General features: G+C 32.7%; 1 protein-coding gene across 1 annotated transcript; it reads right to left on the bottom strand.

Annotated features, from left to right (window-relative positions):
* Positions 1 to 20,211: 20,211 nt before the first annotated feature.
* On the bottom strand, positions 20,212 to 23,023 carry LOC120767360 (polycystic kidney disease 2-like 1 protein). Its single transcript, XM_040093329.1, has 9 exons — positions 22,890 to 23,023; positions 22,427 to 22,829; positions 22,130 to 22,354; positions 21,694 to 21,922; positions 21,404 to 21,634; positions 20,893 to 21,135; positions 20,548 to 20,828; positions 20,433 to 20,480; positions 20,212 to 20,374 (listed from the first exon to the last, which is right to left on the bottom strand). Exons 1-9 carry the CDS (start codon positions 22,990 to 22,992, stop codon positions 20,212 to 20,214), a joined length of 1,926 nt encoding a protein of 641 aa, XP_039949263.1. The 5' UTR covers positions 22,993 to 23,023.
* Between the last annotated feature and the right edge of the window lie 391 nt (positions 23,024 to 23,414).

Genomic DNA, 23,414 nt, shown 5'->3' with positions numbered 1-23,414 from the left:
ATGATTAAGTCATATTTATTATATTTTTTACATTCCTAAAATTCCGCATTGGCGCGTGAGAATGTTCCTTTAGCTTCCAGAGAGTTTACTGAGAAGTTTGAAATTGGAACTAGAACGGCGTGTATATATAACAGAAAGAACGTTAACTTCAGTTACATCGGAGATATAGATTGTATGGCAGCTATATGCTATTATGGTTCTCTGTTGGCGGTTCCCACAAAGGAGCAGTTGCTTCCATATCATAAAAACTGAGGGGCCACCTCGCGTATGTACGGGAAATGGCCAAACAGATGGTCTTCCTCGGGTAAAAAACAGCATTTTTTCAATTTTTTTTCTCATATAAAAAATGAAATATTTTATTAGATTAAACATACACTATTAACAAGGAAATTCTGAAATTTTTGTAAAAAATATTTTAAACTCGGCCATTGCGAGGCCATTTCCGATGACCCCTGGGAATAAAGTTGTCCCGCGTTGGCAGGATAACTCCTTACTGGATCATCTAAAATGAAAAAAATATGTTTTTTAGTTAAAACCTAACCTAACCTAACCTAGAACTTGAACGAAGGACAAAAAAAAAAAAATAATGAAAATTGGATTTTTGGCATACATTTTTACAAAAAAAAAAATTAAAATTTCAGTGAAAATTTCGCAGTTTTTTTTTTAAGTAGCTGTAATCGAAAAAAATCCTTTGTCCAAGTCTTTAAGAAATGTATCTCAACGACATGTGTAAAATTTCATGAAGATCGGTTGAGTAGTTCTCAAGAAATCTTGCCAACCGACTTCAAAAAGACAGTTTCAAGAAAAACGCGTTTAAAAACCGGAACTATAACACGGATCAACTTGAAAATTTAGGACAAAATTCTACAGGTGTTGTAAATTTAATAAGTCAATAAAAAATTGATTTTTTTAAACCCGTAAACCCATGTAACTCCTTAACTCGTCACATAAACACATTCACATATATATAGATATTAAAGGGTGACCGAGGTTTCCTTCTTGGTGTTACAGACTTTGTGGCAAATTTAATATACTCTGGTTATAATAAATACAGCGCTGGTGCGTATAAGTTCTCTGTATCATATCAATATTCCGCTATATATTTCCTAGAACCGAACGTCCTCTCTCTTCCTCACAAAAGTTTGGGCCGTTAGTGCCTTATGCTAGAATATTTGATCATATATTTGCTGATTTCCAAGGGTGTTCAACATTTTTGAACAGTTGCCTATAGTACAAATCGTTTGAAAGTGCGAAAGTACGAAAGGATAACGAGATATGGCTTAGGTGGCAGATAACGCTTGTCCGATATTCTTCCACATACACAAGTTTTTGTATAGAAACATATTTTTCTGAGATTTTATTTAAATTTAGTTTTAATTATTCAGTTACCTTTCCATTTATTTCTCGAATTGCAATAGATTTTCCAAAGCTCTTGGAAAAAAGGCAGATGCCCGCCCACTATTACAAAACAGGTAAATTTCTTCATTCTTGAACAAAATATGATAAAAAATATTTTCCCTGAAAGCGAAAATGCTAAACATAAAAGGCATTAAACCAACTAGAGTTCATTCACAGCGCTTCAATGTGAGTCTTTGTTCTCTCTTATGCAAATAAGTTGAAATCTTCCTTGCACATAATAAACAATCGACCAGAATCAATAATTTCTCGCCAAACCAAACAAGTGTCACTTGCCTTTTTGCACACGTTTACACGGAATTTTACAGCATTGTTGCTGTTGCTGTTTCTGTTGCAGTTGTTGTGTGCTTTCGCAAATAAGAAATGCTAATCAAATACCATGAGAAATTCGAAGAAAGCAAATTGTGAATTATTCATGCATTATTCACACCCTGTTGGCGACTTAATGAAGTTAAGCGACCACGCGTAGACAGACAGGCCTTTGCCAATCGAACGCCAATTGCGCACACCAACACACACACACATATATATATATGTACGTTGTGTGATGTTTGCTCACGCATAGCTGCGATTGCGGAGCAGTTAATCAGACAATGAGTGATTCAATCAGTCAATCAAGCCGTCAATACTGCGTCGATCAAATTAAGGTGTTCTGCAGTCAAGCATTAATGCAATTACACGTGCATGTGTGTGTGTTTTGTGTGTTATATGAGTGGCGCTGTGCAAATGTGTTTATGGCAACGCAGTGGAGCGGCAATAACCCGGCAGCTGGTCAGCTTAAAGTGCTAAATGATACATTTGCATTTATTTATTTGCGCATTGAACTTTGCTTCTAGTATTTAGAGTGAGGCACACACTTACATACATATATAAATAAATGTATACATATCTAGATACTTACTTACATCAATACTGTATATATATATACCACATCCATATGTTCATTTGTAAAAGCGCGTGTGCGGCGTCTACATGACGGATTTAGTGTTAAATGCTCGTTTTTAGGCATTTTAAGTGAAATTAATATTGTTTGCGTTTGATATTATATTTTTCATGTTATTTATTCAAATTTCCTCGCACTGACGTCTTCTTTGGCGAATGCTGTGAACAGCAGTTGTGCATATGCGTCATTAGTTGTGTTATGAATTTCATTTGAAAATTAAGTTTTCAAGCAGACATGTATCATTGCATGTAGTTGCCACCTGACTATAAATATGAAACGCTGAAAGTTGAGTAAATGGTTGATAAATGGGAAACAAATGTGTTTAAAAGGTATTCTGCAGTTCTCAGTAGTTTCAATATACATATACAAGTATGTATGCATACGAGTATATAAAAATATATGTTGCCACCTGTTTTAAGTTTTAAAAGAAAATTAAAATAAAAAGAATTAACTTCGCCTGCATCGAAGTTAAAATATCACTCACAAATAAAAAAGTTTCCCTATAAGATTGGTCAGTTTGTATGGCAGCTATATGCTATAGTAGTCCGATATAAGCAATTTGTTCTGAGATTTCAACATTGCCTTAGACAATATTCCATGCAAAATTTCTTGAAGATATCTCGTAAACTGAAAGGGTTTTCCCTACAAAAACTTGATTCCGATCGTTCAGTTGTATGGCAGCTATATGCTATAAGGGTCCAATATCGACTATTCTGACAAATGAGCAACTTCTTGGTGAGTAAAGAGCGGTTAAAAAATTTCAGAGCGATATCTCAAAAACTGAGGGACTAATTCGCATATATGCAGACAGGCGGATGGACGCAGCTCGTCATGCTGATCAAAAATAGAAAATGTTGAGCTTTTTCCGTTTCCGGTTTGAGAAGAAGAGGACTTCGATTAGTTTATAGTCTAGAGACTCTAGCTTATTAGATATCTCAAGGAAAGCTAATGGATAGATTACTGAAATCTTGTATCGTTCAAACTATTGACAGCAGTGCTCAGACTTCTTAATTTTACTATGGAAGCAATAATTTGGTGATCACCAATCCTATAAGGTAAAAAATTCCCATTTGTCTATTTGTATGACACTTCAGAACCCGAAAATGTCTAGATAAGTCTCTCAAATTAATAGACGTGAATGGGAATGTGGAGAGTTGCCTTCGCTTAGACAGTGGATCAAAAGACGAAATTATGAAACAAATAAGATTTGGATTGTTTGATAGCCAAGAAGACTATAGAACTTTCTTAAAAATTTCGTATGCACTTTGTATTTAATTTTTCGCCATCAAACTACTATCTACCAAGTGCTACTGTAATCAAATATATATAAGTAAAACTTAACGCCCAGAAATTAATGGCCACACCCTTTTTAAATAACCGCGATGGGAGAAAGAATACTCCCCACTGAGCCAAACAGAAGCAATGGGTAGCATTTTCTTAAGTAGAAAGAAGATATGATACAATAGATATTTTTAGTCGCTACTCAAAATGGAAGATTATAACATAATTAATATCGCGCTGATACATTTTTAATGAGCTTTGAAAATTTTACTTACTCAACAGTTTTTCATTGGAATTAACGCTCAATTAATGGGCATCAGCTGGAGTTTAATATGTTTACATGTTTGCTTTTGGTATTTTTATAATTAATGATCACACTATTGCTTTTTTTCTAAAATCGGAACAAATGAAAACCATCAAAAAAATTTGTTGGAAACCCTAAGCTTTCATTTTATTTTTTTCTTCAAAGCTTCCATTTGTTTAAATTATTTTGTAAGAATATCGAAATTTATAAACCATAAACTGGAAAATTGCTAACACTGTATTCAGAGCAAATAGAGACGTAAACAAGAAACACATTTTGTCTGTCTTACTCAAGCAGTCTACATGTGATCTTGTGCAATAAAAATATTGACTTAAAAACACTTTATTTTTATTTACCTGCTTTTACGCATTGCGCTAGTAATCAGTGATGTTAATTGACAAAATATTCAAATATTTTCACACTTTTAGTGACCCATTGAAACGGAAATACTCATGTGAAGGTTTTGTACACCCAAGTAATTTTTACGTCTAAATATAACTGACTAGGTGCTATTGAAGTAGTAGTTGCTAAGTTCAAAAGAATAAAAATATGGATTTTGAAATGTTTCTATTTGCTATATAGTCGCGATATGTAATGGATAGTTTGTACAAGTGCCGCATTTAAAAAGAAAAACTCACTTGAATATCCACACAAAGCGGAACTATGAACTCAGAACCAACGGTATTGGTAGAATAATAAACAAATAACAGCGCTGTTAAATATATGTATATAAAAATGGAGTATGATATTTTTAGATATAAGAATATCTTTACTGATTAAGTTATTTTGGTCGAGTATAATAAATAACTGAACACAATCTAACGATCCTCTGTCGAATAGCACATTTATATTTTTTCCTGAAGATCTACTATACTATATCTAAAGGGCGCTTCTAATGTGAAATATAAAAAATCTGTCCTTTTCATATTTCGATAGCTTATACCTTAAAAAATAACGTACTCAAATTTCAAATCAATATCTCATACAGTTTTTGAGCTACAGCTATTTGAAGCGTAGCTGTTTAGTTCATACAATGGCTTACTCGGATTTTGGAACTGAGACCAATTTTAGACCATTTAAAGAAATTTGTTTAGAAGCTATTTCACTGACATTATTGAAACTGCTCGTAGTTTGTCGCTACCGCAGGAAAAGTAAACTTTAAACTATCTGCGCATAAGACATAAAGCATCCTCGATTCACCACATCTCAACTCACTTTGCTCAAAATGTATGTTCAAAAGCACGACCAAAGTTATCTAGCTAAATTTGACATCAAAAAATAAGAGGCTGCTGCATTTACGAGGTCTACATGGTTTAACTATTTGCTAATCTATGTTTATTTAATTATACCAGTCTAATGAATGTATACCAAATTTAAACCAGTTGTTTGTTCGATTCGCTACTCTTCGTGCTTTAATGAATCAGAGGTAGCTATAATTAGAAATACCTTTGCCAAATTATACTTATTTAGTTATATCAATCTACCGAATTTATAAAAGTTTAATGAATTTATACCATACTATACTTAGAAATACCTTTGCTAATCTATACTTATTTAAATATACCGGTTAACTGAACTTATACCAGTTGTTTATTGGATACGCTACTCTCTGAGACTTAGTGAAAATGAGGTAGCTATAAATAGAAATACCTTCGCCAATCTTTACTTATTTAGTTTTACCAGTTTAATGAATTTATACCAGTTATTTATTCGATTCGTTGCTCTCCGAGATTTAGTGAATCATAGCTAGCTTTATTTAGATATACCTTACAATTTCAATTTAAGAATCGACGAATTGAAGTATAACTGACAAATGCCATTCCCGCTATCAAACAAGAACTTTTCAGCGCTGTCAAAAATAATATCTTGAACTTGGGTATATACATACAATTTGTATTGCGTAGTCCCTTCTTATTTCGACAGGTAATCTCGACACTTTAGAAATCAAGGGAATCACAAGAAATACCAACAATAAAAGCGATATGAAATGTAAAGCACACCGTCAAAGGATATCGCGATATATATGTATATCTTATATCTATATGATGCATTTATCATATACCCTTTTATCATAATATGAAAACATAATTTAAATCATTCGTTCGCACAGCTAGACATTTAGAGATATCGTGAGCGAATCATATAAAATGTGTGCCAATGTACTGGTGACTAATAAACGAATGTGACTCATAATGATATAACTGATCCATTATGCCTAATTACAGATAACTGCATATACAAGTATATACATACTTATTTTATTACTATTAGTTTTGTTTAGTTGCATAAGATAAACCCAATTGTCACCAGATAAGATTCGTCGTAAAATGAGTAACCTAATCATATAATGTATTATATTGCCGGCACAATACTTTAACGACATACTGTAGGAAAAAATATTTCATCATTTCATAAAGAAACTAATATAAATATTAGTTCGGGTGAGTTCCATAATTCTCAGCAGTTTTTAGTTTTATTGTTCAGCTTATTTAACATATTCCTATATTCGTATGTAGATATGTATGGTACAAAATTTACCGCTAAGCGGCGATCAGTTTGCGTTGTGACGTCTAACATTTTCTTTATGTTCTTAGTTTGCGTCATTTTTGTCAAGCGATGAATTGGATTTTTTTACATTTATTTCACCTTAAAACGCTCATGCATTCGTTCCTGACAGTGGAATGCCAACGACAAAGGCGTGACTTCGCAAAAATACTTAATTTCTTTTGAACCAGTTTATGCAAATTATACAGGTATCGCTAAATTTCTAAATGGCTGTCTTTCTTTTTATTGTTATTGTTGCCTTCATGGCATTGAACTCATAAAAGTGCTCGTAAATGTAAAAAATCTAAGTGGTGCTTCGGACATATTTCTTGTTACAGATTGAATCTCGACTTGACTTTTTTGGCAAAGAAAAAAGAAAACAAAGAAAGCAGAAAAATAAACAATTTTTTTATGAGATATACCATATACCAAATTTGATAGCATCTATATATGGTAAATAATTGAATATAATGGCAAATGAAAAAACAATAATATTGTATAATTAATTTATGAATAATGAAAAGCAAATTGAATGTAAAAACTCAAAAAAGATTATTTATTCCTTACCTCTGGAGGGGGGAAATAAAACGACCTTCATTGAGTGTGAAATATTTCATTCTGATTTTATTGTTAATATTGTTAATATTGTACACCTTATATACTATTTTAAGTCTTACTTATCTAGTTAAATATATGTGTATATGTTTATATGTATTGCAACATATTGTTTATCGCTGCTTGACATGGGGTTATTTTTGATACATTTTAATACATGTGTGTGTGTGTCTAAGGCACTTCAGATTTTTGATGAAGAATACGGATACAATAACCACCATAAGGGTTGGGTTCATTGGGGGTGTTTTTACGTGCCGGGTCCCAAACACAGTGCACAACCCTGGATTATACCAGTTTACTGAAATTGTACCGGTTGTTAGTACCATTCGCAACTCTCTCAGGTTTGTTAAATCGACGACACTAGCTTGTACAAGTATTTGTGTTGCATTGCACATGGATTATATCGGTTTATTGAATTTATACCAGTTGTTAGTTCTATTAGCAACTCTCTAAGGTTTGATAAATTGACGTACCAGCTTGTACGAGCGCACAAATCTGAATTATACCAGTTTACTGAGATTATATCAGTTGTTAGTTCAATTAGCAACTCTCTAAGGTTTGATAAATCGACGCTACTGGCTTGTACGAGTTTTTGTGTTGTACTACACAGCGCACAACCTTGGATTATACCAGTTTACTGAATTTATACCATTTGTTAGTTCAATTAGCAACTCTCTAAGGTTTGATAAATCGACGCTACTGGCTTGTACAAGTTTTTGTGTTGTACTACACAGCGCACAACCTTGGATTATACCAGTTAACTGAAATTATACCAGTTGTTGGTTCCATTCGCAACTCTCTAAGATTTGATAAATCGACGACAAAGCTTATATAATTTTTTGTATTGCATTACTTTGCTTATAATTTTCTTCTGTATTGAGATAACACATACTATTATTATTCGATAGGTGTTTTGCTCATTTTATCTTTACCCATCTTCTTTAAATGCACAGTTTTGTTTTTACCTGTGTCATCTAGTTACTTATCTGTTGTTATTCTTCTGGGAGTTGAAAGCACTTTTTTGGCTCTTCTCACACTTGTTAAACATAAACAAAATCGACTAAGGTAGGCTAAAATTCGAGTTGAAGCGATTACTACTTACTCAGTGCCAAAGATTTTTTGTTTTAAGTCTTATGGCTTATTGTAAGGCCTTAATGAAATTACTTGAACGAATAATATTGGCATGGGGCAGTTAAGAGTAGTTAGTAATTGACGTTGAGTACTGTATATCTATAGTTTTAACAAAGTATGGGTTTATGATGGTTTCAGTGTTAAAATAACAATAAGCAGTCTTTTTTCGGGATACACGCGGGCCTAAAAGTCCCTTCAAGACACCTCAAATTTGAGTACATTTTACCTCTTTATGGGTCCAATAATATAAAAAATATAGCCGAAGTTGGTTTGTGGTTGAAAATGTATATATGTAGATGCATTGGTAATTTGCTTGAACATACTGACAGTAAATGTCAAAAACACATGTTTATTTTGAGAGCTGGTTTGACAGCTATTTCTATCGAAAACTGTACACATATAGAAAATTAAAAACAACAAAATTATAACACCCTTTCGCAACATATTGCCGGAGAATGAGCACTTTCTTGTGTACAGAACTTTTTTGATGAATGAATAGGCTGCAAAGTGGACTCAAAAAACAAACTAGATATATAAGAAAGAAAACAAAACCTTAAAACAAATATGTACATGTTAATGGAAATTTTTCATGCATAACAAAAATGCGCCTAGCAGTTGTGGTATAAAAAATTCAGGTAAAAAATATTATCGTTTTATTTCTCGTATATACACGCGCACGAAAAATATAAACAAATATCTGGCGTATTGAATTTATTGTACAATTTTTGTTATTAATGAACACTATTTGAACCATTGTAATTGACCCGCTTATCTACAAGCTAGTTTATCAAAATATAGTTCTTGTTATCAATATTATTGTACTCATAAGTGCTTCGAAATCTCAGTAATGAGTTTTTGTTGAAAAAAGGCTGATAATATTTGTACCAAAATCAACCTTGATCGATTTAACGAAGGCCACCATTGCAAGGTGAAATTGTTAGCTGGTAAATGTGTATATAAAAGCGAACTACAAGTTGTGGGTATGTGCGGTCTAATAATTTTGTTTAATATTGTTGGTTAAATATTTGTTTATAAACAGCTGTTTTGGAATTTTTTTGTGTAAAATGATCTTGTTCTCTATAAAAGCAGGTTTGAGTGAGTTTAGGAAGATATTTTACAGTGACAATTTATTATCTTGACAGACTGAGTCGTCAGAATAAAGTGCTTGTATAGGAAAAATGTTTTTTTGTGATAGGCTTATAAATACGAAGCAACCGAAATTGACATTTTTTCTTCTCTTTCTATGATTTTACCAGCATTAACCTCATTTTAGTCTTAAAAATTTATCTAACTGCTTAATTGTAATAATTTTAGAATTTTTCTATTTTTTCTTATACTTTAGGATCTTATATTTTTTAAATCATATAATTTTTTAACTATATAAAGGCGTATTATTTCAAATATAAAATGAGTATTATTAAATAAATATTTGAAAACAACAACAATAAAAATATTAAGCATAATTAAAGGATCCTAAATCGTGACATGCATACTATTAAATAGTGTATACATAAGTATATTTGCACTGCTGCGAAGAGAAGTCGTTGAATGCCATGACGTATACGTAACCACAAATCTCTGTGGAGTGCATTGAAATGCAGAACTCAGCAAAAGTTGAAGAAAAAAAATAAAATACAATAACATAAAAAACAACAAAAAAACACTGCGTCGATACAATAACAACAACAATAGCAAAAATAAACAATTATTCACCATTAACCCGCTCTAAATCACCCGCTTGATTGACTGGTCAAGTATGCGTGCACCCAAACAGGCAGCGCCTGCCACTGACACTGACAACACGCGGCATGGCTTGTAGACTCAACGCGTTTGCCAAGTTTATACATGGTTTGCTTCCTCCTACACAACTGCCGGTTGCTCGTGACTTCTGCTCAAACGCGTTGTTTTAAAACGTTCAATTTGTGTTTTCTTTGTCGGCGGGCGGAGTAAATTTGCTATGAAGCGTAGTCATGTGCGTGATTATATGAATTGCATTGGTAAACATTTTTTACGATTATCAATTCATGTACTAATTTCGCATAGCGCATTTAGTGGCAATATTAAGTGTATTATTTATGCAGCGCAGCGCTTTGGCGTTTATTGAATACGAAAATGCAAAAAACGTGTAAGCAATTTGGAAGGAGCAACATAAATAAAATATCAATAATAATGAAAACGAGCAAAAATATTAATTTCGACTGCAACGAAGCAATAATACCCCTCACAAATAAAAAAAAATCGCTACAAGATCTTGATTTTGATCGGTCAGCTTGTATGGCAGCTGTATGCTATAGTGATCCGATCTGCACAATTTCAACGGAAGTTGCACCAATGTCTTACACAACAAACCATACCAAATTTCCTGAAGATATCTCGTCAAATGAAAAAGTTTTCTATACGGAGACTTTAATTTCATCGTTCAGTTTGTATGACAGCTATATGCTATAGTGGTCCGATCTAAATGATTTCTTTGGAGATTATAGCAGTATCTTAGACAATAATCTGTGCCGAATTTCGTAAAGATATCTCGCCAAATGAACAATTACAATACAAGCCATTGATTCCGATAATTCTGTTTGTATGGCAGCTTTATGCTACAAATTATGATCCGTTCAGAGTAATTTCTTCAGAAGTTGCAGTTTCGTCTTACACGAAACACCATACCAAATTTCGGGAAAATGTCTCGTAAAACGAAAAAGTTTTCCACACAAGCACGTGATTCCGATCCTTCAGTTTTTTTGACAGCTATATGCTATATAGTCCGCTATCGGTGGTTCTGACAAAAGTGAAGTTTTTTGAGGAGAAAACGCTGTGTGCAAATTTGATTCAGCGTATCACGCAGATTATTTGTATATATTACATATTTAATATACTTTTAGGTTTTCAGACGTCTCCTTCCGCGCACATTTAATACAACCTGTTCAGGGTATAATGAAGTACGTTTAAGGAACTAACTAAATACGAGGAAAAACAAGCGTTTTTAAGTTGCAAGTCTCATGCTTGTTTTTTGCTAATAAATTATATTTGGATTTTATGCTTTTTTGTTTTTGCAAATATTCACCACACTCATAAATGCATGTTGGATTGTGTGTGTGACAATTATGAACTTTATTGCTTGTTTTTACTCGTTTTTGCGCTGTTAGCTTGGGTGTTTCCGCTAGTTGCTTATACCCTGCACACTATAAATTGCTGAAACACGCCTACTAGTATATAAATTGCTAAGTTAACCGCTTGCACTCACACTTATATACAAGTGTTTTGTATTCTGATTGCTTTTTCGTAAATTTTTCTGCGAATTCCATACGTTTTAGGCGCTTAAGCGTACATGAAATACACTTATATATAAATATATAAATATACGTATGTATTACTGCAAAATATTTACGGCTCTTTACTACTGGTGCTTTTGCTTCTTCTTTTTTGCATATAATTTCGTGACTTTTTACTTTTTGTATTGTACTTGCTGAGTCGTATAATTATTTGGCAAATGCCTTGTGTCGCGCGCGCTTTGTAACAAGCGGCGTACATTTGGCTAAGTCTAAACAAAATACAATGAAAAGAAATCGCCGAAATCGTTTACTATAAAACAATTATCAACCAAATGACATTAAATAGTCGATTGTGAAAGTGTGCACGGCAAGTGATTTGTGTGATCTGCAAAAATAGTGTGTTATATGTACATCAGCAACAAAATTTCACGGGCACTTTCAAAGCGCAGCCAACCCGAAAAAGTTCACCAGCCACAACAAACTACCGTGCACGACATCAGATATAAATACTTTTGGCATTAGAAAAGGTGATTAGTGTCAATTTCTGTTCGGAAGCGAGGTTTTTGGCGCAATTCTTGTGTTTATGCAGGTATATAGACTGATGTGGACATTGTATGTGATAACTGGTGAAGTAAACCTTTAAATTATAAATGGGTAAAACTTTATGTGTTTGAATAATTACATAATTGACATGATAATTAACATTGATGATTGCTTTATAGTAAATATTTTCGGTGATGTTAAGTTAGTCAGAAAAGTATTGGGAAATGAAAATAAATAAATAAATGCATATGCTTTTTTAATGGAAGCAAAAATATGGAAAAAACATTTGCTAAGAAATTTTTTTGGAAAAAGTAATTTTTTTCGCGAAAAAAACTTTTTTCGAAAAAAGCGAATACTTTTATATAGCTTGTTTTCTATAAAAGCTCTACAAGAGTTTTTTTTTTAATAAAACAAAAACAGTTTTGGGATATCAATGAAATTCTTTATCCCTGTGAAAGTACATTTGATGCCATTATGTATGGAATTCGATTTCTTTTGCGTGGCCATCACGGGCACGCTTGCAGAAGTCCAAACGCTGAATTTTCGACATAAATCGGCCGATACTGCTGCAATTTCACGTCCGATATTCGATTTCAGTTCATCAATCGTTGCTGGCTTCTTGGTAACGACCACAGATTTGACGTAGCCCCATAGGAAACGGCGTCAAATCGCAAAACCGAGGAGCCAATTGACCGGGCCATTTCGTGAGATAACACGTTCACCAAACTTGGTTTTCAATAAATCGTACACATTGTGACATTGGATATGTGGCCTGAGGCTCTGTCCTGTTGGAACCACATATAGTCTAAGTTCATATCATCCAATTCGACCTAAAAATATTCTATATTATATATGTACATACATATAATCTTTGAGCGGTAGCAATTCCCATTCATAGCAACGTGCGGGTCTTGATCATTACGGAAGAAGTACGGTGCAATGACGCCGGCAACCCTTAAACCGCACCAAACCGTAATTGTTTCGGAATGCAATGGTGACTCATGAAGTACGTGTGGATTGCTGCCTGAGCAATAACGCATCTGGTGGTCAAGCGGTTCAGTTCTTGCGCCAGTAAGGATGTAGGCCAAATTTTTTTCGCAACGACGACGTCACAGAAATGGCCAACGCTTGAGAACGACGTGTAAATGAGACAAAACAGACTGATTTGAGTCTTCCTCAATTGACGCGCAGGCGGCAGCAATCTTCTTGACACTACGGACACTGTTTTGTCTCATTGGCAAGGGAACATTGTGTACTGTGCTTGTGGGTTCAAAATCAAAGTTCAATTGTTGATCTGACAGGACAATTATGATGACAATAAATTGAACGCATCGCTTTTAAAGTTGAGGCTACGGACTCTGAATTTCGGTAGAAAATTTTAATAGTTTCGATTCGTTGTTGGATCGTATATCTTTCCATGATGAAATAGAAAATCTTCCTAAAGAGAAATGTCAAAAGAGGGGGAAAAATATGCCGTCGTTTGCTGTCCCTATCGGCCTACTTTTGTAGCGTCCCTATTGAAAAAAGGAAAACTAAAATTAAATTAATTTAATTAAAATAATCTAAGCAATAAACAAATAAAAAATAAAGAAATATTATTACTAATTATCGTTGAATTGATGGTTTTGATTAATTAGCTTCGAAAATATTTTAAAAATGCCAGAAATTAAAATATATGTTTATTTATAGTTGGTCCTGAAATTTTTATATTTATTGAGAAAATTAATTATGAGCAATACGCTGACAGTATTGAAAGCTTCTATAAAAACAACAATTTAAAACAGCTCTGCTCATTAAAAATACCTTAACTTTTAAAATGTTTTGGCATCAAATTTAGAAAATCTTGCACACTTGTAGAGCCTTAAATATTCTCAAAAATCTATCTTAGGCATATTTTTTTCAATTCAAAAATAAAATCGTACATTTAAAAGCTTATTTTTTTACTTGTCTGTTTCAAGGCCTTTAAATATACGTAGTTTTCAAAGGCATATTTTTTCTGTGTTCTGGTTCAGTTTAATCTATAAATTCGACATACAAATTTTTAATAACTTTTTGTACTTATTAAGTAAAAAATATTTTCATTGAAGACATAGGTTTCATAACTCACCACAAATGATTGATGTAGAAAAATATTAAAATTTATGTAGATCAACATTTTTTTTTTAAATTAATAAATTTGAAAAGCTAAATCACTAGAATATATATAAAAAAGGAACAATTATTATAATAGTAATTAAACACTATGCAATTATTTAAAATAATAGCCAGCAATTATCTCAAATTATCACATCAATTTACATTCCTTTATAATAATCATGACTTGCATTTTTTCACAGCAAATTTCTATAATACATATGTATTTGCTTTTAGCAGCTCATTGATTATTGAATTGTCGCCACAAATTCTTTTCGAATACCGAATAATACAACAAAAAATGAAGTTATTATTTAGCTCAATTATGAAATTTATTACTGTTTAACGTCACTATGACAATCGCTTTCTAATCACAAACTGAGAGTGCATACTCGTACATACATACATATATACGTACATATGTATAGAAAAATCCTAATATTGATTTAATCCATAAGTTTTTCGAATTTTTTTTTTCTTTGCATTAAAAAAAAAACTAATTAGCGAATAAATACATTTTAATATTTATTTTATTTTAAGAAATATAATATAAAATGCATTTACTGCATAATTCATTTTAATCTGCTGAAAACACTCACAAAAGCATTAAACTTATTAAAAACAATCCGTGATGTTATTTGTATTATATAAATACCTAAGTATATAAGTACCTACTATTATTGTTATTACATGCCATTATCATTAATATATGTATGTATATTTTAGTTAATTTTAGAGATAACCTTTTTGTTATATTATAATCCTTAAAGTAAGCAACTAGCTTTGTTATTAATCGAGATTAAATCATAACTATTATTGAACTAAAACTGTTTGAACTAAAAGCAAAATAAAAGTCATGTAATTATTGTATAGAAGAATTCTTTGAGTGCCGACAGCTATAAGTAAGCGTTAACAGTCTCAGCAGGATTAACTTTCACTTCCGACTTGTTTTGATTTTTTTTTGACAGATTACTAAACACATAACAATATTCAGATTGTTTCTTAGAGGAAGCAGTTATAGAAAATCTCGAATATATTGACAAAAATATTAAAAAATGTTTCTCGAAATTCGACCTCTTTGAAAGCGAGCTGTTGGGATATGAATATATACATTTTTTAATTAAATTAAATTAGTAGTATTGCAGATACAAATTTATAATAAATATGCGGCATTTTTTTAAATTTACCCTAAGAGTCATTGAATTGTGTTAAGATCAGTTATTGTGGATCTCATTATTACCAAATGCCAATTTTTTCTTTAGTAATCCACCCAATAAATTAATATATATTGTTTATTTAAACACACTATTAGCTGTCTGCGTTTTGTTAATTCTTACTTAGCTACATATCTGTTAGTTTCTTCCTCATTTCGTTAATTAACAAGCCTTACTGTTCCCTTTCAAAAGCCATTAAGCTATCTCATAATCACTTTTATCGTATTTGCTGCCATTCTTTATCTTTATGAAGCGCTATATCTGTATTTATTGTATAAGTTACTCAAGACAATGCGTCATCTGAGGAACAATGAGGATTTTTATGATTGTATTTAGTCTTAACATTTGTTTTGACTCGGCTATATTATATATAATTTCATTTTATACATAATATTTTGCTCAATTTCCGGGAGAGTTGAAACCGACAAGCAAGCATCATAAATAATTTGTATATAAAAGCCCTCTATTTGTGTTATTCTAAAGTGGGTCGATCACCTACCACGGGAAATTACTTTTTATAGAGAAAATTTAATTAATATATGAAGTAAGAATAATTTTTCAACGGAATTAATTTTTAATAAAATTTTCCGTTTCAGCGCCTGATGAAAGTTCAAAGAAACACACACCAAAACCATATACCATATTATTATAAGCATTTTAACAAAATAAAAAAATATTAATAACAAGTACAGACTATTTGAAAAATAGAAAAAAGCAAGCCTTTAAAGCGTAGATGTGCTCATTATTCGCCCAAGCAAGCAAAACAAAAACAAAAACAATAAACGCAAAATTAATTAAGCGAAAAATACAAATATGTTAAAATACTGCCAGTCTAGAAGCTGCTTGTCAGCGCCAAGCTGCAACAAAAAAAGAACAGGCACACTATATCATAATTATTCACTCGGTTGTAGGAAATATTATATACTCTGAGTAGGTATATACAAGTATATACGTATGTATGTATGGTATATATGTGGATGCAATATTTGTAGAAGAACACAACACATGCTCATTAGTGTGCTCGCTTGCGAGTAGAATTTCATGACACATAAATATGCGTACATCTGTTTGCCAGACCTTATACCTACTTTCAACAACAACTTGTGATAATTAATTGGTTTTTGCTTTAAAATTTACTTTTTGTTGCTTTGTTGTTATTTTTTTTGTCGCAGCATTTCCTTCCTGTTGCGCTCAGAAATCAATGAATGTGGAGGTGATAGATGATATGAAATAAGGAAAGAGAGAAATTATTGTATAGAATTTATATGTATAGTACATACGTACATATGTATGTATATATAAACGTAATATGTTGATAGTTATGTTGAAAGTGAGAGCATTATATAGATCTCGAAAAACTGCCTGCAGCAAAGTGCAATTCGCTCAATTATTTTCTTCTCCATTGCCTTTGCAAGTGACACTTGAGAAAAATTCTTTGAATTTATTGATAACAAAAAAATATGCAGATAAAAATTGTGTTTAAGATAAAGAAAAATTCATTGGAATGCCGTGTGCAATTTGCAAGAAATATTTTTCATACATCAGTTTGTTCCAGCAAGTTTGAACTTTAATGTGAAAAAAGATAATTAACCAAAAAAAAATTTATACACATACATACGTATATATATTTGGAAAAATGATGCTTTCTTAGAAAAATTATTTAAATAAATTTAAAAAAAATTTTTTTTGGTGTTGCCAGATTATTCCAAATAAAAATATTTAAATATAATTAATAAATTAGAATTTTTTGAAAATTTCAATGCTGATGAAATAGAAATTTTCTTGTTAGCTTAATTTTAGGTATAATTTGAAATAGAGTTGCCACCTTTAATACAAGTGTAAAATTAATTTATTGCAATCGAAAAATAAAAAAAAATATATAATAACAATATCACACTACTATTTTAATAATTTTTAGAAGAAACAGCAAGTCTAGGAACTCCCATTGTTAAGAAAAAATGGTGAATGCACTTTTCTAGTTCCAAAAAATTCAATGCTAGACTCGACTCGATTATTGTGAATGATTTTTAGCATAGAAAAAATTAAAAATATGATTTCTTTGTTTTTTATTAATTTATGAAAAAATATTTTTTATTCGAATTTGGGAAAAAAATTCTTTCAACCTTCAGCCTTTTTAAGCCAAGAAAAAAACTATCGTTACATAACATATTACCCAAGCAAAACTTTTTAGCTCGCTTCTTTTGCTTCATATTTACCCAAAGGCATACACATACCCACACAGAGACATAATTTGCTCTGTTGTGTCACCACGTATGGCCCAGCACGCAATTGCAATTGTGTTATGCCAACGCGCCGACCTTGACTTTTATCTCAATTGAAACCAAACGTGAGCTAACAAAATACTGTTTCTTTCGCATACATACAAAAGGGGCTGATAGCATGAACAAGTGGACATAAATACAATTGCACATGCAAACATATACATACATATGTATATGTTCGTTTAAATTATTTTGTGTACAAACAACAGCTAGAGTGCGTAGTATTGCGGCTCACTATCTTAGCGACAGTGGCAGCAGCAGCGGCATTGGTCATTGAACTGCAGCGCTGCTGGGCAGTGAACGGCGCTTGCGTGTGTACATGCCATATACATAAGTAGAGTGCAACGCTGTGCTCCCTATTGGATAAACAATCTCGCCTGTGTGAGTGTGCAAGTGCACTGAAATGTATTGACTAGCTGCCAAGTTGACGGACAAGCGCGCTGATTGCGTATTATACGTGCATTAACGTTCACTTGCTGCAACGTGTACACACACGTGCAAGTGCATTAGGGTGTGTGTGTTTTACCATGACTTTTCTAAAGTATTAATATATATTTTAAAAATTCAAAGGACTTACTATAGTATTTGTTGTTAATGAATAAGATGGTATATATAAATATTGCTATTGTCGACTTAACCGGGGCCCGAAGTATGGTTATCTATAGTACTAGAATACAGCATAGAGAATTTCACCAGGCTACCTGGCTGTCTCAGGGTCGAAAAGCCACCACCAGATCGATCATGTTGTGATAGGTGGAAGACACGTCTTACCTACACGTCCTAACATCGACTCGGAGCACTATTTTGTTGCAGCTGAGATACGCACCCGCCTCTGGGCAGCAAAAAATCCTCGTCAAGAAACACAAGGAAGATTCGACGTCAATTTTCTACTGAACTTGCACTACTGCTCTCTGAGAGCACTTGTCAATAACTCGGTATAAGGGAACTGTGGGACGGCATTTTAATAAACCCTCAGTTCGAATCCATATTCTCATCCCCAGTTTCAATTTATATTCTCTTTATAATCCATAAAAATCGTTCCACCCTAATACTCCTCGAAATAACATCTACATATACTTATACATCCATATTTGTTTACTCATATATAAGTTTGCATCGCATATAACAATGAATTGATAACAATTTCAATTAATAAGCTGCTCCTCCGGCACATTTATTTTATTATGGCAAAAGATGAGAAATACTTTATGAATCGTGTATGTGGTTATGGTCGTGTATGTTAAGTATGTATGTACATACATACATATGTACGTGGGCACATCTTACGGCATTTATCAATCTCGCAATCTACTGGGCCATATTCCGTTTTGTTAATAATTTTTAAATTATTGGTCACTTCACTTCAAAACATTGCGCAATGTTATGATGAGTTTCGAGTATTCTTTTATTCATTCATTAATTAAAATGTGCGCGCTATTTTCAAATGACATACTACCATATACATACCTACATATGTATCTGTATGGGTGAATGTATGTAGGTATTTGCATAAATATACATACATACATATGTTGCTCGGAAGAGTCTGTACGCTCGCTGCGCAACAGATGTGCGTCTACAAAACAATTAAACGCCAATCAATTGACCCAGATATAACGAAAACAGCAAAAAGGGTTGCCACCTGTTTCAAATTGTAAAACTACGCATAATGCGTAAAGATAAAATATAAGTATACATTAGTAATCAATTTAGTAAATGAAAACGAATCTGAAAAAGTTTTTTTATAAAATTTTTTTTTTTGGGTTGCCACTTGAATTTAAATACATAATTATAGTTTAAGAAAAAGGTTTTAAGTAAATACTTTGCACTAAATTATGGAGGCAAGATTTTAAAATGTATAATTAGGTGCGGATTTTAATTGTAAGTCGAATGGAGTTGCCACCTTTTTTGAAAAAAAAACTGAAATTTTATTTTTCATAAAACACCCTTTTCAAATAAGAAGAACATAGTGTTTTTATTATTTTTCATTGTGGAATAGTGTTGCCAAACTTAAAAAAATGTTTGAAAACATTTTTTTTTAATATCTACAATGAATTTAAATACATAATTATAGTTTTACGAAAATGTTTTGAGTAAATACTTGCAGCAAATTACGGTGGTAAGGCTTTCAAATTAATATTTATGTGTGGACTATAAGTTTAAGTCAAATAGAGTTGCCCCCTTTTTAAAAAAAAACATGAAATATTTTTTTTAAATAAAACACATTTTTAAAATTAAAAAAAAATATTAATTTTCATTGTGGAATAGTGTTGCCACTCTATACAAAATCAAAAGTTATTTAAATTTTCTACTAACTAAAAACAAAATAAATTTTTTCCTCCACTTACAGTTTCTACATTGATTTAAAAACGTCACACTGGCTTCACCAAATAATACAGCACCGCCCGTGCTCTGGCGCGCGCGTCGCAAAATTGGTAAGTCTCAAAGAAAATTGAAATATTTTATTAAAACTATATTATTTATTTAATTAAAATTGATTTTTTGACACATAAAATTGAACGGACAGAATTTACAACTACTTCTTGCGATTTATGAAGACCTTTAGACGTGGCGGTGTTTTAGGCTGTCTCGGCGGCTCTGGGCGCGTGCTCGGATCAGGTGTTTCGGCTTCCAGACGTTTAATATCATCGCTCATTTTAGCTAAAATTTCCTCTAAAGCCGTTATGTGTTTAGTCAAACTAAAGAATTAAAAGAAATTGTTAGTTAGGCAAATAATATTATCAAAGAAAAACGTACTTGTCTATTTGCTCAGCGTCGCGTTTGTTCTGAATGGTCTCAAAGTAGCTAAGGAAGATGGAGTAAAAATCAATTTTAATATACCAAAAAAAATATATATAGAATAGTCAATTACTTCTGTATTATCTCATTCTTCGACACGCGCATTTTCTTCTCCGGCCTTGGCGTTGGTGGAAAAGGTGGCTCATTCTCGTCGTTCATTTCGCGTAACGGTTCTGTGTCTCGCTTTGTATTCCTACGTTTGCACAAGCCTATTGCATTGAGCGCCTTCTTGCCGCCATCTCTACCCTTATCCCAGTACTTCTTAAAGAACTGCGGCAATTGTTTTTTCTCCGGTGGTATTTCATAGGTTTTTATGTTGCGGAAGGTATCGTAAATGATGGCCAGAAACATATTCTGTGAGAGAGTAAGATTTCTTAATAAAAAATGTATTTAATATTACTAATAAGTGGTTACTTACAATTAGTATGAAATACACGATGAGTATGAAGGAGAAAAAATATATTGGTCCCAGCACTGGATTTGCATGTTCCACGCCAACATAATCAAAATCGGCCAATACCATACGCATGACGCTCCAAAATGCTATGGGGAATACGAAAAAATCCTCGTGCGCATGGCCGAATAGTAACATGCCGAGCATGGCATATGAGAGGAAGATTATGAGAAATATGAGCACGAAGTTGAGCAGATCTCTATAGCACTGAAAGTGAAGATGAAGCAAAATTATTGGAATTATTGGTTTTAGCATACTTTTAGGGGAAATGTGTATAAGTAATTTAGAGAGATTAGCGAAGACACACTCCTCACGTAATGTGTGCACGAAGTTGCGACGATCTCTGTAGCATTGTAAGGGAAGTTTCGGAAGCTAAATTTTTAATTATTTGGTTTTTAGTATACTTTTAGGCGAAATGTGCATTAGAAAATTTGTGATTAGCGAAGACACACTCCTCGCCTCATTTCAGGCTTACCTTTACGAACGTCGCATTTAACTGTATCGATGTTTTGTTGAAGGTGAAAAACTGAAAAATCTTAATCCAAACTAAAAATGCCAACACAGCTATTAAATTCATATAATGCGAGTTCAGCCAACAAATCACATCCAAGCTATGATATTCCGTTGGTAATGCATTGGCATGCTTCAAATAATAATGTAGATAAATTGGATGGAAAATGTTATAGCTGAAGGAGAGTGTAACGAGCTGGAGAGGAGAAAATAATTAGTTCAAGCTAATCTAGAGAATCTAATTTTTTGACTTACAATCAGTATAACCAAATCTACCATGTTCCAAAAGTTTTTCAAATATTTTTTGTAGCCACTTCGGCGCCACACTAATATTTCTCCAACACAATAGTACATAGCCATTATATAGAAAATGATAGCTGAGACTATGATCCATACGCTACCTGTCCAGACAGCATGTTTTTGCACCGCTTGCACTTGTATATACAACAAAACGCCACCAGTGACTGGCACTTCGCCCAAAATTCTGAAAATATGTTATAGATTTTCTAGAATTATTTGGAAAGGTTAAAAAAGCAGTCTACAGTTGCGCACAAAAGTAGGCTATAAAAGCTTATGAATTATTTATAGAGACATATGTGATATTTTCAAACAATTTGTTGCCTACATTTAGGAACTTAAGCACTTTTCTCTTGATGAGGTTATAAATTGAAAGAAAAATTGTATTACTCACTTCACGTTATTGAAGAGATCCGTATTTTTATTATAGAGCGTAAATTCGAAAATCATAAGGCGCGTGCCGCGATCCAACCAGTCAAGCTGTGCCAGTGATTCAATCAAAGGCAAAGATTCATTAAAATTTCGGTCCAAATTCTGCACAAAACCACCACCCCAATATGTATGCATTCGTCCTTGAATCGGCATTGCGCTCAAATGGAGTGCAGATTCATATTTAGCGCTGCAAGTTTCAAAATGTGTTCCACAAGACTAAATTGGTTTAGAAATTTCTCAAATAAAGACAAAGTCTCACCCTATATGTTCACCAGTGGTTTTCGAATCCGAGTACGAATAATCTGGATAACAAATGAAATGAAAATGTTTGACAAAACTCTTGCTGCCACCGCAAGTTGTGTCCACGACACGTAGCTGACGTAGGCGTGGTGTTCCCAATAGAATACTCTCATCCAATTTTATAACCTTATGTGCAGCAGAAGCTGTGCTTGTATTGACACCTGGATCTTTCGGATTATTCGCATTTTCGTTAGCGACACTTTCGTTACTCGCTTGTGGCGGAGGCAACACTTCCGGCAAAAATGAGTCTGCTAGTTCCGCCCACCATTCATTGTAGGTGACAAGTCGTTCGTAGATCAGAAAGTGCCGTTTAATAGCATGATTGAAGTAGTACATGTAGTGGTGGCGCGCAGAAACGGCAACTGAGAAAGTTAGAGTGGAGATACAAATATTTACTTCCTAGAAATATTTTGTTTACTCACCTACAGTGGTCATTACTATGAAGACACAATAAAGCGATATGGCTCTTAAGGCTCTTTTGATATTTGTTTCACTATCATATTTAACGCGTGTTTCGAAATTCATTTTTCTTCTTTAACGAAGCACAAATATTGATTCGGACATAAGATGAAATTGAAAATGAGAATTAATAAATTTTCAATTGTCAAATTTAAAGAGTGATGTCATGCTGAGAAAAATACAAATTAAAAATTTTAAAACAAAAAAAGGGCGAATTTTTGAGATCTGTTCTCAAACAACAAACATTACTCAAATTGTTTCCCTTTTTAAGTGTTGTGTTGAAGGGAAACACTATATTTAAAGTAATTAATAGTACTTAGTAGTAAAAAGTTGATAGTAGTAGAAAGCATAATTCTAAGAATCTAAAAGCATGATAGAAACCTTTTGGGTGAAGCTTCAAAAAATTTATAATTTTCTCCGATACATTATCGATAGAGTGGCCATAGATTATGTTAAAATTCGGATGAAACACAGGCATCCTAAAGATT

This window comes from Bactrocera tryoni, chromosome 2 (genome assembly GCF_016617805.1).
Source record: "Bactrocera tryoni isolate S06 chromosome 2, CSIRO_BtryS06_freeze2, whole genome shotgun sequence".
Lineage (NCBI taxonomy): Eukaryota > Metazoa > Arthropoda > Insecta > Diptera > Tephritidae > Bactrocera > Bactrocera tryoni.
Note: the sequence above shows the minus strand (reverse complement) of the source record. Positions and strands in the feature narration are given on the sequence as shown.

Excerpts from the sequence above, each read along its gene's own strand:
- LOC120767360 (XM_040093329.1), bottom strand. The coding sequence starts at position 22,992 with ATGAATTTCGAAACACGCGTTAAATATGATAGTGAAACAAATATCAAA. Across the intron at positions 21,136-21,403 it reads TAAATGCGACGTTCGTAAAG|TGCTATAGAGATCTGCTCAA; the intron begins GTAAGCCTGAAA and ends CTTCACTTTCAG. Across the intron at positions 20,375-20,432 it reads GACGCTGAGCAAATAGACAA|TTTGACTAAACACATAACGG; the intron begins GTACGTTTTTCT and ends TTAATTCTTTAG.